General features: G+C 33.1%; 2 protein-coding genes across 2 annotated transcripts; both read left to right on the top strand.

The window, feature by feature from the left end:
• The first annotated feature begins 885 nt into the window (after nucleotides 1–885).
• Nucleotides 886–2,806, top strand: LOC132705088 (uncharacterized). Its single transcript, XM_060675519.1, has 4 exons — nucleotides 886–1,121; nucleotides 2,085–2,250; nucleotides 2,388–2,623; nucleotides 2,676–2,806. Exons 1-4 carry the CDS (start codon nucleotides 1,052–1,054, stop codon nucleotides 2,804–2,806), a joined length of 603 nt encoding a protein of 200 aa, XP_060531502.1. The 5' UTR covers nucleotides 886–1,051.
• Nucleotides 2,807–6,657: 3,851 nt separating this feature from the next.
• Nucleotides 6,658–13,316, top strand: LOC132704916 (uncharacterized). Its single transcript, XM_060675244.1, has 3 exons — nucleotides 6,658–6,796; nucleotides 9,907–10,045; nucleotides 12,635–13,316. Exons 1-3 carry the CDS (start codon nucleotides 6,742–6,744, stop codon nucleotides 12,867–12,869), a joined length of 429 nt encoding a protein of 142 aa, XP_060531227.1. The 5' UTR covers nucleotides 6,658–6,741; the 3' UTR covers nucleotides 12,870–13,316.
• Nucleotides 13,317–16,935: the final 3,619 nt, after the last annotated feature.

Below are 16,935 nucleotides of genomic sequence, written 5' to 3'. Positions count from 1 at the left end.
ATGGATGCGAGTGCTGGCAACTGAAGGACAGACAGGAAAAACAAATTGATGCTATTGAAATGGACTATCTGAGAAGATCCTGAAGGATATCTAGAACACAACATATACGAACTTAAAACATACGACGAAGAACAGGGAGAGTATACATGACTGCAGAGAGAATACAGACAACACTATTACTATGGTACGGACATGTGATGAGAATGGAGCAGGACAGGTAGCCGAAAAAAGCGCTAAATAAAAGAAGCGGAAGACGAGTGGACGGATAGAAAAGTTTAGCGTACGAAATGCGGGGTGCGGCAAAGAAAGCTGTAGGCTTGAAGTCCTGTATATAATACAGGGTTTAAAAAACGGCATCAAAATAAACGGCGAAATAGTATAGAGAAACTTCTTATGGATAAATAAACCAGCCTTCAAACACTTTCAAAATGAAAACACGATTGTTAGGAAAATACTCCGTCAACTTGTTTGTCAACAGAGCGCTAACCCTATAAAAAAACCACATTGCCGTGTTTTTCAAAATGTAGCTGTAATATGAATCATTCTGTATATGTTTCCGAATTTCAGTGAAAGTATCCAGAATGCGGAGTTTAAAACAGAACAGAGTTGCCAAATAGTAATCAAAACTAACACACCTTCTATAACATTATTCGATTTAATTATTTCAAACCTAAAGACAGCGGTTAGTTTATTTAATAATTTTTGTTCAGTTTTATTTTATTCAAACTTCTCTATACCGATACTTTTCAAAATTCATGCGCTGTCGGTGTCGCCTACTCAAAAAGCAATTAAAAGTAATTTCTGAGCTAAGCTGGTATCTTTTTTAATTGCTAAGGCCAAATTTGTAGGAAGAAGTTCGAGTATAATGAGCATTTTAAAGGTGTGTTTTTTACGCTCAGTCGTCACGTTTTATCATATTAGTACCAGGCAAGGATGGTATTTTTTTTTATTATAAAATAATAACAGTCGGTTTAATTTATTATGCATTATTAACATATGAATTTGGCAGTCTATTTCTTGGCAGAACCCACTCCGCACACCGAAGTTTAATATGGACTCCTCGAATTTAGTGACCCTAATATTTTGCCTATTGGTTTCTGATGGTCTATGCGACGATAGCGGTAAGAATTTAATTATTTGCATTCGTTTCTATTAGAGTTGGAAAATGTTGCGAAAATATTTAAAATATACTTATTGCTATTAATACTGCACGGTGCTTTGTGGTTAAGTTTCTGCTACCGCAATCTTGTCATACATTTTTTACAAAATATGAAGTACTGCCGCTTCCATACATCTATATTTACTATAAGAGACACAGAAAGAATAAAAATTTTAGACCTCTTTCTGATTTCTCTTTAATCTTCGTTAATTTCTTCAAATCTGAAAATAACTCTTAGAGCCCGAAATTGAAATAAAATATTGACGCAGACTGCACGAAAAATGAGTAATACAAAATACAACTTACTCACAGTAAACTCTGAATTCTGTCATATGTCGAATAATTTTTTAGTATTTCTTTTTGTACTTTCGACGAATGGCTAGAATTGTAATTTTTTTATTTAGTTAGTTAAGAAATGAATCTTTCTAATGTAAATTTCTAATGTGACAGCAGTATGTGTCATGGAAAGGAAAAACGCAGCAATTAATTTGGCAAACTTAAATACGAAAACTTTTAAATTGTGTGGTGATTCCTCTCTTAGAATACACTATACTATCTCCCATGTTTTAAAAATTATGAAGAAAATGTAATCAATAATAGACCCCAAAGTAACTGTCAGCATGCTTGACTTGGACACCATGTAAATGAGAATCAGCAGTAGCTTTTAGATCAAGCACATTTCTGTGGTTTTTGTTTTACAAATAACTGCCAACTGCTAAAACTTGAATACTTTACCATACTTTAGTTATTTGAATGATAAACACAGTCACAAACTATTTTTTTGAATCTGCATATCATGGGCAAATCATGTGAAGAAAAATATACTTCAGTTTTTTTTCAAAGTTTGGAAAGGTACTCTTGTCTGGAATTACAAAAGACTACTTCACCGATGACAACAAAAGATTTTAATTCCCTCTTTCTGAAGATTATGGGTTCAAATATCCAAAGAACTATGTCGTTCAGCATACTGATTCGAAGTTATATCTAAGCAAAAGGGCAAGATTGATACAACCAGAAGACAAAGCGGTACGGGTTGAATTTTACCGCAACCATAGAGATAAAGTGATTCAAATCGTAGCAGAGGATTCTCGGTAAGTCGCCAAAAAACTAGACTATCGTACTTTGTGGTAAGTTAAACTAACTTTTCTTATAACAAATATATCCCCCGTAGTATTGAAATGTGTGTTCATAGTCTGAAAAGGAAAAATGCATTTACCGGTATTTTTAGCGAAGCACTGGAAATCGAAAATGATTGTTCTGGCACCGACGTCGTCTTTAAAAAATTGAATCCCGAAGCCAAAAATCAGAAATTTATTATTAACGAAGACGGCACCATTGGTACCCAATGTGATTCGAAAAAAGTGCTGTCTCGGGACCAAAACAGCAGGAAAGTCATTGTGGTAGAAAAAGACTCAACAGACACGAAGCAAACTAAATTTTCTCTAATTGAACAAGACTATGGGGGTAAGCAAAACCTTTTTTCACAATTGTATTATAATAGTTATCTTATCGTTAGAATTATACATGGATAAGGTAAATACGTATATACTACAGCATGATCAGTCTGGATTATTCGTCGACGAAAATGCGAAACTTGTTTACAGCGACGATGATGGAGCTAAGTTAATTAGTTTAAAGACGGGGTGAGTTGCTCCATACATTTGTATAATCATCGTGCGACTAAAAATGAGTTTTGGTTAGTTGTGCTTGTGATTTGTTTTTTCCATACATTATTACACAAATTTTTTTCGGAGTTACCCATAAAATGAAGGTCCGCAAATAGGATTTGTTGTTTTATAACCTCTCATGGTGTTTTTCTGAAGTCCAAGGGATGGATCCTTCCTTCTGTGTTGAAAAGACTCAACCGAGTAAATGTTGTTATCATATATTATGAAGTAAAAAGACGCAGTACACTTGATGAAACTTTTGGTTCATTTGATGTTAGGCGACAAAACACTTTTCATCATGTTATTTTATTTAATTGGTTTTGGTTTTATATTCATTAGGTCGGTATATTGTGACAGTTTTTTAACTAATTTGTAACCAACCTAAAAAAAACCAAACACCTCCTAGACAATACGTTAAGTATCGGTATTGGAGGCACTTAGATATTTATTAGAGGCAACAGTAATAAGCTTTGAATTTTCCTATAAACGGGTTTATAGATAACTTGACTTTTTATGATCGTTGGTACGTTATTAGATGGAATTGATGATCCAATTATGGGATTATAGAGAGCCTTCGTTTTATTGCTCAATGTTTAGCAAATTAGAAATTAGTTAAACTTTTAGCATACTAAAGCAAAACTCTGTATGAGTCCGATGGTGACATTTTTATTATGAGGGAATCTTTTTAACTTTTTATAGACTTATTTTTTTTCCTTTATCATCTCTAGTATGCGGGGTAACATCCAATAATTATTGAGGTGATATTTATTTTTTTCATTTAAAATTACTGTTTCAACCAATACCGTAATATCATTATCCTGATTGTCATGAATGATTTCGTAAATTTTATTGCGTAAGCTTGTATATTCTAAATTATCGTGAGAAAGTTTTTAATTTCCAAATTTCTTTGTTTCTTCTGTTTGTTTTGCGGATGAAAATTTTAGCATTAGATATACATACATTAGATTATCGATCTAAAAGAAAAAGCTTTATATATATGTCCCATTACTATTATAACAGCAGTAACTGAAATGTTGTTGCATTGAACTTTCTCAGTTCACTGATCAATTTTATTCCCAATTGCATAACTAACCAAGATACTAATTAAATAAATAGTTACATAAAATATAACAATAAACAGGTCTATTCACTGGAGCAACAATCAAGTTTTCAATATATTTTCAGAAATGCGGTAGATATCGATGGTGGATGCGACGGAACTAAGATTGCAATGAAACCAGCAAAAAATCTCGAAAAGAGTCAACTATTCAAACCAGCAAAAAATCTCGAAAAGAGTCAACTATTCGTTTTTGATAGAAGCGGTCTGATTGAGACCGTATGTGACACAAAAAAAGTTCTCAATATCAATAAAAATAAAGACGGGCTTATACTAGTGGACTCATCAACGGATTCTGACGCCAGTGTTTTTTCCAAAATATTCGCAGGACAACTTGATCGCTAAATTTTTCTTTTTGTATTGATTGGTGCCTAAATAAAGCAGTAAAAAATTTTCCTTCTTGTTTAGCTTGTTCAGTATTAAACAAAAATTTCATATGTTTCTTCTATAATACTAACGAATGCTCTTGGTCTTTCACGTCTAATGAGCTGGTTTTGTCATTTCTTTTTTTTACCATTTATCGATTACTTTCTCATTTTTAAAAAATTCATTTTGATGTATCACTATTCCTTTTTAATATTATATAAAGTATTATACTTTTTTTTATATTTGTAGTTAACTTACTAGTATTGTCAATAAATTTGAATAAAATAAACTAAAATCTAAATTAAAGGCTGTAGTTGATAGCGTTCTCAAAATTTTAATTTAAGCGGTTTCGTTCATAGCTTTATACATCATCAGTGTACTGTGTTCAATATATGTTATTTTTTTACTGCCAAACCCAAATGCTATTGCCAAAAGTTGGTGCATGTTCCATAATCATATTAGGTGCACTTAAAATATTTTCAAGTCAAACAACATACAGGGTAGGACAAAATATATAAAAATTGCACAAGAGTAAGGTACCCTTATGTCAGGTGTTTAACCTGTATAACTGGCCTCGCAAATTTTATATCCATCTAGTCGAGATAAAATCTTGAGTTATAGAATTCCAACGTCCCGAAACTCATGTAATACTTCAGCAAAAGTACTTGCTTACTTACGAGGGTACGATTACTTTCGCTATGCTGTAAAGACATTGTTCTGGACACACATTTCTTCAACTCGGATACTGATCTGCCAATGACTTTTTCCTATTTCATTCTATCAACCAAATCTTTCCCAAATGAGTAAGAGTCCAAAGAAGCATCAAAGCATAACACAGTCTATCTACTATATATTCAATCTGAATGGTGTATTTTGCCTAAAATACATTGCTCAAAGTTACGATAAAAACTAAGCACTCCTTCAACCGTCGAAACTGCTCTTGCAACCGCCGTCAAAGCAACCCGTCTGTTATTCAATTTAAGAGGGTCAATAGGGGCAATTTTTTGGTACATACGATACAATACGATACGATATTTACCCAAAAGGACACTAAGACAATCTTCGTAAACACCAGACTACATAAAGGTATTAATTTTTCCTGTCTGGGGCGGGGTTTTTTTCGAATTCTGTGGATTTCGAATGATGAAGCGTGGGAAAACCTAACGCATCGGAAACCACGCCACTTGCGATTAGGAAATCGCCAGCAAAAAGATTAAATCTTTCGCCGTAGATATATAGTTCCCAATTTAACTACTAAAAACGCTGAAGAAATAGACGCCGAATATAAAAGAACAGGTGCCACCAAAACAAAAAAAGGGGCAATGAGGTTAAGATCATTGATGGTAAGTATACCATGTATTCCACTTTTTTTCTACGCTGGAAAGCTGTGGTGTGGTGTGGTGATGTATATCAATTTCATAGAAGAGGTGTAACATATAATATAGGTAAAATCTACTATTTATAATATAACGTACATACGTTACTTTTATAACCAGTCAAAAGTACAAGTAGTATTTATAATTCCCATGTGATTCTAAAATTACTGTCTTGTCTTGAAACTCATTGAATTCTTTTGGATCAATAAGTGAATATTTAAAACAAACAACTCTTTCGTAATTCATATACTTGTTTTGTATTACCCATTCTTGTCTAATGACATACTCATAACACAAAGATTTTATGCGGCGTTTTTGTTGAGCATAATGCAAAACGTATTTCATTAAAATTAATATTTGTGGGATTCATATATGTACAGGCTGTAATGGGATATTTTGACATACTTACAAATGTTATTTTGAGTTACTTGGATTATTTGAATAAAATAAGAGAGTAAATCTTCCATCTGTTGCATTTACCATTTTTTTTTATAAATGCCAAAACAAATCATGAAAACCATATATACCATAAAATTTATTACACATTAATAAAAGTTCTCTTATCTGAGATTATTACTCAAAGTGTCTAAGGTTGTCTATTTTATTTGCTTTATTGTTTATATTAAGTTGTCTATTCTCGCACCATATGGAAACAAATTTTAATAATAATTAATAGACAAAGTATGCAAAGCTAGTTTGTTTGTTATCAGTTTTTGTTGAAAACCTATATATATATATATATATATATATATATATATATATATATATATATATATATATATATATATATATATATATATATATATATGCCCTCACTTATCGCCTAGATAACTTCATTCATTAGGAGAACCACTCATTAAGCGTTTAGAAATTATATATCCAAACCAATTTGTAATGACGCCTTCGTCCGCACTAATTAGATTTTTAAAACAAATTAATACACTGTAAACAATAAGCACACATCATAATCAATGACCAAACTGTAACGAGTCAGTGTAACTTTTGCTGTACGTACTAACTTGAACTTGTTAAGAGTTGCTTCGGATTTTTTAAAGAATGTTCTTTTTGTGGTTCCTATTGTCCCTACTGGCGCTATGTAAAAGTTGCTACGGTAAGGAATGAATTTATGTCTAGTTCTGATATGCGACCACTAACACAAACACAGTTCGAGGCAAGGTTCGAGAACTAAAGACCTACCCAGATAGTTGGTGTTTCTTTGTACTCTCTCAAAAAAACATTTCCAACTTATGTCAGCATTATTCGACCACATATCTACAATACTAGAACTTCTTAATCAAATGAGAAAGTACAGAACTGCACTACAAATTGTCAAAAAGATGATACAGCCACCATTACCTGCTTATCATTTCACTTTAAAATAATTCAAATCAACCATTTCCAATAATTTTGGTCCATTTTAAAAATGTAACATTATATGAACGTACGGCCTAAACGGCTTAACCTTTCTCTGCACGGTCATATCAATACGATAGCAAGCAAAGTTTTTATTTTTGTGTGAAAATTGTATGATGGACAAAAAAATTAAGAGATCAAATCTGCTCATAAATGGAGGCAGACGTCATTATTTTTTTTTAAGAAATTAGTGGCGTGCCACAAATTATATTTTGGTTAGTGTGGTCGCCACTACACTGGTTAAATCGAGATATTTTTTTGAAAAAAATAAAATATCTAGTTTTCGGTTAACAACCAGTGACTTTCAGAAAAAAAAATTGTTTTATTTATTTATTTGCGGTATAAAAAATTTACAAAACTTTTACATGCATTAAAGGCCAAGAGAGAGAAGGACAGCAGTGTAACAGCTAGACATCAGAACAAAATATAAAAACAACAATAAATAGAATTAAGTCAACGAAATGAGCAGAGGCTGCCGACAAAAGGATCAAGCTTTGGACAGTTGTACGCTTTTAGCATTCTAGTAAGGGATGAAAAAACTCCATAATTTGCGCGATCGTAAGGTATGCGGAACATTGAGTTATCACAGTTTCTAGAATATGCGTCAATGCGTCACTATGTAAAAGAGCTGGACAATAATCCCAACCATTCTGAATCTTAAAGAGAAAGACTAAATCACTCTGAAATCTTCTGGTTTGAGGAATATCAATATTGAAAGTTTTAGTTATAATAATGTAGATCTGATACCCACTATAGATATCGATATGCGACTTTTAAGCTAAAGATTTTGCGAACCAATGTGGAGTAAGCTATTGCGTACAATAAACCCAAAGGCTCGCATAGACCTGTTTACCACTACAAAACTTAGTTTAGAGTCGAAGAAAATACTGAAGTCTCCAATGCTAGTGACGACCTCTATCTATATGCTATATCTGCTATGAACCATACTCAACGAATAATTAAAGCTGATACTACAGCAATTTTTTACAATGAGCGCAAGACATGTTAGACAACATGCAAACACTGTCCACGCCCTTCTGAAACAGCAGAGCATCCTCGCACGATCCAATTATTCATAAACAAATTTAAAAGGATGGGTTCAGTGCGAGAACCTTGGGGGACTACCGAAAAAATATAAATTTTACCCGAGACATAATTATGAATACAAACCAACTGAGTATGTTCAGATCGGAAACACTGAATCCACTGCACCACCCCAGCCCCCAGCCCCATAGCTCTAAGCCCCAAATCAGTGTAAACACAATACACCGGACCAAGCCCCCCAAAGGCGTTCAATAAAAATTATTGGTAGGTGAGTAAATTTGTTACGCTAGATGTACCCCGTACAAATCCATGCTGTTGATCAACCAGAATTCCCTTGCAATGCCACGAAAGTATCTCACAAAATAACTTATCTAGCAGTATAGGAACCACCGACTGTATGCACACGCCTCTATAATTAGCGACATCGTTCTTATGAATCGGTACCAAATAGTTAACCTTCCAAAAGTCAGGAAAAATACCTGAGGACAAGGACAGATTAAATATTAAAATCCAGTCTGTAAGTTCATAAGACACAAAATCAGTAAGCGAAATGCTCATGGAGTTGAAATTTAAACTATAGTCCAAACTAGAATTAGGAGTCACACCCTCACACTTTTCATAAGTAAAAGCAAAGTGCTTTGCAAACAAGGTAGCAATATCATGACCACTGTCGGCAACCTCCTCACCCAAATACATATTACCGGGATATGCACTTATGCAAATTATTTATGTTTCCAAAAAGATTTTGGGTCATACATGACATCCTGATAAATTCCCATTCTATATGCACTGTAGCACTACGCAGTGCCTTACACGTATCGCTTAAGCCACAGAAATAAAAATAATCATCAATGTTGTTAGTTTGCTTGTATTTTGTGTGCTCAGTTTTTTTTCATAACAATTAAGTCCTGGAGTTCATGACTAAACCATGCATGGAAATTTGAAGACTTAATGAAAGATTTAATGAGATAACATAACATCCTAACAAAAAGATAAGTAATAAACGATTCTCATTTTTAAAAAACCATACCAATAATATAAAGTCCAAACTATTTAAACCTGGGGATCTGGAGGGCCACGGTTGACGTATCGGTTATTAAATGCGTGGTTTAAATATTCTCTTACTGGAAGACATAAGTGGACAAGAGAGCTGGTACGCATGAACCACGTTCTGTTCCTAATTAAATATGGTATTTCTTCTGGCAACATTGGCAAATCGTGTTCTCAAAAACCGGCAATGGTTATGACCATTTAGCTTTTCTGGCAGAGAAAATGATCCAAATAAGTAATTTCCAACAATTCCAGGTCAAACATTTACCAAAAACGGTTCTTAATGTTTAAATTCTACAAAGAGAATATGTGCCATTTTGTCCAAAACCATTGCCAAAAATTAATACGCAAGAGAAAATCTCTTGGAATTAACGCTTAAACTCGTTGAATATGATATGGGTACAATCGAAAATTGTGCAAAATTTTCTAAACCATGAATTTAAAATTGCTTCTTCAATGTCTGGAGTCCGACGGGATCCTTTTAAATGATTATTTGCCCTCAGAGTCCCTCTTTCAGTCAACCTTCTATGTATATTTACAAATGTTCATATAAATAATTGACATTCAATTAGAAAACGCCCTGTAGAGATCGAATTTCCTGGGGACATCGGCAGGTATGGCCTCCGTGAGATCTCCTTAAGCTTGTTTACACTGTACCAGTCTGGATGTCCTATGGTCTGTTTGTTAAAACATAAATTATCAATATTTTTTTAGGACTGGATCATTTTCCGTTTCATCTGCAGCACGCTGAAACCAGATTGTACATAGGTAAAGATGCAGTCAGTTTGGTACAATCCAAGGACAAAGCAGGAATTTTCACACATGGAACCGGGCTAAATAGCTTAGATACCGGGTGGGTAATACCAATCTGACAACGACGTGTTAATCCCTGTTAAGTGCAGGATTTTATCTCCTAGTCCAAGATCAGTAAAATGAGAAATTTTGAAAAAATTTTACTGTTTTTGTGATTATTATTCTTCTCGTTCACTTAATTATGGAGTCAGGTGGAAAGGAACGTCCTATATATCCCTATATATCCTTTATGGTTGTTTGGTCTCATTGCATTGCGAGATTTGAACTAAAAAATCGCTAGTAAATATAAAATGATAATTCGTACTTCTGAAAATATCACTATAGATCTGCGTATAAAAAATAATTATTTCAACTTTTGCATATCAATTATACAAAATCAATGTACTTGAAGACGATGACTTCCCATGTTTGTCTTCGGTTCTATATTGATCAACTGATTCCGTAGAAAGCTTTAGTGCAGATATTTGTTACTTTCCGGTAATATTTTCGTCTTCTTGTTAAATTACAATATGGGTGCTTTTGTAGTTATAATGCTTTGACAAAAATGTGTACACTTTAAACCCTGATAGCATCGAATAGAAAAATCGGACTGAGAACAAAAAATGTTTGGATTTTCACAGTTTTTAATGCTGTATGATGGCTTTATCGTTAAGTAATAAAGTCGAATTTCTCATAATAGTAGCAAATTCAAGGATCTTTCACATATGTCTATGGTAAAATCAATTAAAAAAAAGGCTTCCCAAAATAATGTATTATATACAAGAGCAGATAAAGGAAAGACAGTCATTACTATCGATTGTCTAGAATCTATTACAAAAACCAAACAGTTTCTTAATCCAGATATATACCACAGTATACAATATGATCCCACCGAATTATATCAAAAACAAATCAAGACAGTAATTACCGATTCATCACCTATAAAGTTATATTCTTTAATTAAATTACACAAACAGCATATGCCAATAACGCATGTAGTTTCTTTTGCAACAGCACCATCAGTTAAATTTTCAACAAAATTAATTAAAATTTGAGAATACAATACTGCCTTTAAACCTAGAAATGCTATCAAAAATTCATTGGAACTAATTAACAAGTTTAAAGACATAAAAATTCCTCCTAAGGCAATTCTAGTTGATGTTCAAAATTTATTTCCTAGCATTCCACCAATTGACGTAATAGACATAAAGACCTCACGAAGAGGCAAGTTAACCGTATCATAAAACAAGACTTGCTAGATAGTTTAATAGTTTGTTTAGACCAAAATTATTTTGAATTTAATAGTCAATTTTATATTGCTAAAGAAGGATTAATTATAGGAAACCCACTTAGTCCACTACTTGCAGAAATTTTCATGGACAATTTAGAAAATATCATACATAAACATCCTCTAGTAAAGGATTTCTCTGGTGGTATAGATACGCAGATGATGTTTTTGCTGGTTTCACTGGATCCGAAAGACAACTGCAGTCCTTTTTGAATCATATTAACTCCATACATAACTGCATAAAATTTACCATTGAGACGAAACAAGATAACTCTCTAGACTTTCTGGACTTAACTATAACTGAACTACAGAACAAGTTAGATTTTTCCATTTACCATAAACCCTCACACACGGACACAATAATACGTAATAACTCAAATTACCAGTAAGCACACAAAATGTCTGAATTTTATGCTTTTATCAACCACTTTCTACAGAAAATTTAATAATTAATAATTATAAAACAAATAGCTTTTAACAGTGGTTACCACTCCTCTTTGATAGATAAGATTATAACTAAAATGCAGTTTCAAATAACTCTGAACTCTATTTATCCCATATTAAACACCGAAAACAAAAGTTATAAAACAATAAAATACATAGGAGAACCTAGCAAGAAAATTTCGAAACATCTATATAAAATTTGTATTAATATTGCTTTTCAAACTGAAAATACCGTAGTACATTTTCTAAAAAACAAGAAAACTAAATTACGAAAAACTCAAAAATCTGTCAAAAAAAGTTATAGTATAGTATAAAAATAAAAGTTCGGATTCTAAGTATGCCATTCATTTAAATTCATAAATGCACAACTTTGACGATAATTTTCATATTTTACATAATCATTCAGAAAGCAAAAAACTAAATTTGTTGGAAGCTATGGAGATTAACAAAGTGAGATATTTAAATTTATTACTTAAGGACCAATTGGATTTAAATGTGTCTCCGTTGTTAAATTTAATTTATACCTCTATACCTGTAATTCTAAATCTATTACTACTTGTTTTTATATATAAGTGTCGGAATATAGTCATATTTTGTATTTAATAAAGGCACTTTGTTGCCGAAACAGCTGTCATAAAGCATTAAAAACTGTGAAAATATGAACATTTTTTGTTCTAATTTAGTTTGTGTCGAATAGAAAAAATACACAGTACTCTTATATTCTTCAATATTGACACCTATATCCTCGGTTTGGGTTAGTTTTTGAAAAGCTACTAGAAATCACAAAATATATGCACATCGCCATCGCACACTCCTATATTAGTCGATAAATCTTTAGCCACAAATATAAACAAATGACCTTATAGTCGCAAGTAGATACCGATGGTAAAAAGGAAACTTTCTATGACGTTCTTTTAGAAAATCGGTTGCAGTAAAAGGTGGATGCAAGGGAAGCAACACAGAACTCACATTAGCTGATCCGGAGTACCGCCCGTTTCAAAAATTCTCTTATGAAAATGGCATCATCGAAAGTAAATGTGGTAAAAACAAAGTGGTTGTACCGGACAAAAATAATAAAACAGTCATTTTGGAAACAAAAGATTCTGCGAAATTAAAACGCTACAAATTTGATTATATAATTTTTTCGCGGTAATTTAAAATAGCAACATAACTCTGAGGCAATGCCTGAATGGAGAATCGTCACTTTTGCATCATCATAAGACCAAACTATTTGGAAATTTAGAATCAAAATTTGTTTAGTATGGTTTGTATGGATATGACGGGGTATGACGTAATCTATACATCCATTTTTATAAATTGGCATCAAATCTTGGTAAATCAAGTATGAAAATACACTTGCCATTAGTAAAAACGTTTGAAATATATTTAAAATTAAATTTAATTTAAAAAAAAATAACAGACTAAATTTATTTCCGTAGGCAGTCGAAGATATTGTTCTGGGCTCTCAATTAGAACCCACATCGGTAAATTAGAAACTGACTGCACCTCATTAACACAAGATTTCGATTGAACTTGAGACTTTTCCCCATTGTAGCATTGCGTTTTGACAGAGTTTGCTTTTTCTTCGCCGATAAATAAATTCAACTATATAAAAATAAATGTAGTTTCCTTTTTTTTCATCCCTTTCTCATAGCATGCGAAGACTACTAGACTTAGTACTAGGCAGGCGCTTTTCAACTTACGCCTGCTTTATCCATTACACGCAGGCGTTTGATGGTGTCAGATACGAAAAACTAATAGAATTGCTAAAATCATCCCTCAGATCTCAGAAGCGTACTGTCTATTATTTCCTTTATTATTTAATATCTACTCTGAATCCATCTATAAAAAGTTTTATCGCAAGAAAGTAACGGTAATAAAATAAATGGCAATATAATAGAAATCTACGATATAACGCATTGTCATAGCAGATACGCTACCAAACCTCCAATGAATAATGGACCGCATAGTTCAGCATAGTGAAGCATTTGGACTCTTGGCGAACTTTTCTAAGACCTGCAGATAAATGGTAGAACCATCGAACAAGAGGTGACGTCCAGAATCGGGCAAGCAAAAAGAACTTTTAGGAAAAGGAAAAGATTTGTAAAATCTGATTTGACCCTACAGAATGCGCATGTTACGCTGCTTCGCTCTGGCCTCCTATATGGATGTGAAGGTTGGACATTAGACTGAAGTATCGAAAAAGCAGACGCTTTCGAAATGTTCTTACACAAACTGCGAGGTTCTCAACGGGACGCACAAACAAAAAGAAATCTAGCTCATCATAACAGAGAGGCTAACTGTCTACCTGGGACATATAATTAGAGGAAATCGTTATAAACTGTTCGATAGACAATAAGGCAAGATACAAGGAAAACGATCCATAGTTTTTCGGGCTGCGGTTTCCAAAGCGACTTTGGTTATATGGATGGCCCACCTCCATAGAGAGACGGCGCCTTGGGTCACTTGCGATTTTTAAAAATGATTATTTAATGACTATTTTTTTGCCCTGCACAAATTAAATTGCATTCTTTAAAGTGCCCTTTTTAAAAATAAATACATACATACAGGAAGAGTTTGAAACATAACTTCTAGGTAGGTCGTTTGAGGTCCAGAACGTTGTGTCATTTGTCACTTGTACAACTACAGATTTGCATTCGGAAACATGCTTCCTAACGAGAGCTTGGGCAAGTCTAAAGGTGTTGAAAACCTTTTCTAGAATAAACCGACAATATTTTGTAGAATTTCACTCCGATTTAAAACATAAAGAGTTCCAGTAATAACAAAATTTGAAGCTAATTTTGAACTGGATAGCATTTTAATATATTAATAATAAAATTGACAACGCTGTAAGAAAATAATATATTTTTTAAGTTTGTATTTTGTTGTTATGAAATGTTAACACCATTCATTCAATCCTTTTAGGCGAATGACAGAGGAATATTCCAAACATAGCATTGTTTTTGTTTTCAAAACCAATTGATATTCTTGTTTCCACAACTACTGCTTCCATTACATTACTGAAATATATTATTATCGATCATACTTTTTATTGTTATTGTTATATACGTACGAGAAAAGATGCTTCGCGCATATAAAAAAAAGATATTTAACGCACATGTTGAATCATCAGTTATATTAAGAATTTTTGTAAAATTGCATCAACGAAATAGCAGAATAAACACTGCAAATTCCGCATTTACAAATTTCTCGATTTAGGTCATACGAAACCACGAGATGGATTTGAAGATATTACCAGCACACCCAGTAAATTTTACAGCAACACACAGAATGTATAAGTTAACATAAGTTAATAAAGGCATGGTCTGTTCATAGGAATAAGAAAGTGACCAATTGCTTTTAAATTTGATTATAAAAGGGTGGTCATTAACATACAATGCAACAAAATTATTACCTAAAGTTTCGGAATTTAAATTCAGGTAAAATTGTGGTCCGTAACAGAAAATAATTTTATACCTACCTGCGTTTAATATTATTTGGTTTGGTATACTGCTTAGTTTAAGTTTATTAGTAATCATTCTTATTTCATGTGTAATACAGCGTGTGCGAACTATGCAAAATATGTGCCAGTCTAGTGTATCTCAGGAGATGCTCCCGCACAAATGTAGAAAACTCTATTCTATTGAGACTAAGGAAGTTATAAACAATGTTTCTTTGACTCTCATTGAACGTGGTGCCAGTAAGCAAGCATCTTTAGAAGAGACTGCCACATTGCCGAAAATTCCAACATCAACTGCATGGAAAATTGTGAATAATATCATTTCAGCGAGGAAAAAAAGATGCGGTGCTGACATTTTCTCGAGTGTAGATGACAGTGATCAAGATATAATACGGCGTAAAATTTACTAGTTATACGAGGAACAAAGCATGCCTACATTAGATATCTTAATTAGGAGGCTTGAAAAAGATGAAACCGGTGTTCGATGTGGCAGAACTACCTTATGGAAGTGTATTCAACACATGGGTTTTAGATTTAAAAAAATTGACAAAAGGCAAGTTTTAATGGAATCTTTTAGAATTCGGAAATGGCGACTGGAAAATCTAGAAAAAATTAGGATTTACAGAGAACAACAAAGGCGAATTATTTACTTGGATGAAACCTGGTTCGGCACTTATGATACACCGGAAAACGGTTGGGTTGACTCAGTTGACTAGTTCCAAACATTCCTCCTAATAGCGTCATTGTAATGGACAATACAAGTTATCACAGAAGACAGTTGACTAAAACCCCTCATGTGACACATAAGCAACAAACCAAAACTACATGTATAATAATGACATTTATTTTCACGAAAATTATACCAAAAAGCAATTAATTGAGGTTCTACAAAGCTTGAACCTACAAAAGGAATACGTCTGTGATAATTATGCATAAAATCTAGGGTATACAGTTTTAAGGCTTTCACCTGACCACTGTATATTTAATCCTATTGAACATGTTTGGCACCAACTGAAATCTGCCATTCGTCGTAGCGATATTCTACTCTTGATATTGTTTAATGGTCTATAGTTCGATAAACCAATATTAAGATCCAACGTTATGAGTATTTACCTATGTTCATTACGTATAGGAAACATTACCCAATGTACAACGTCTGAGTTATATTTTCTGCCATTAAAATTCGTAGTCTTGAGCGAAATCCCTGGTTTCATTGCTCCGCACCATTTGAAAACACACTTCAATCATAATAAATACGTAATTTAAATTGAATAGTAGGAGAAATATTGTTTCTGACACGTAGCTAGTTACATTAATCATTAGTCTGTTCCACTGGATTGGAAATCTTCTAAATTGGTATTTAGAAATGATTACCCCAACTAATATGCAGCGTGACCTTCGCGAGCACCAATTAGAGTTTGAAAACAAATACCCTCTTAGATGGCATATGAAGCAATATAATCTATACTTTAGATACTAACTCGTACTGTTAAAAAGTTCCTTTAAGTTCCTTTAGAGTGAAAGATTAAAAGAAAATGGTCATTTTATTATTAACTTGCTAGGGTAAAGTACAAGTATACGTTCAGCGCAAAATGCCGGCACTAACACATACAGAATTCTAGAGTTAAGGGGCCACCCAAGTGCCAGATTTAATCTCCTGGCCAAAGTTTAGTAAGATTAGAAATTTTTTGTTAGAATATATCTGTAACTCTTTGTCTCTGTGCGAAGTTCAAGTGATGGGGAAAGGAACGTCCTGCAA

This window comes from Cylas formicarius, unplaced genomic scaffold (assembly GCF_029955315.1).
Source record: "Cylas formicarius isolate icCylForm1 unplaced genomic scaffold, icCylForm1.1 PGA_scaffold_7__23_contigs__length_41026272, whole genome shotgun sequence".
Lineage (NCBI taxonomy): Eukaryota > Metazoa > Arthropoda > Insecta > Coleoptera > Brentidae > Cylas > Cylas formicarius.
This window is presented reverse-complemented; position numbering and strand designations above follow the sequence as displayed.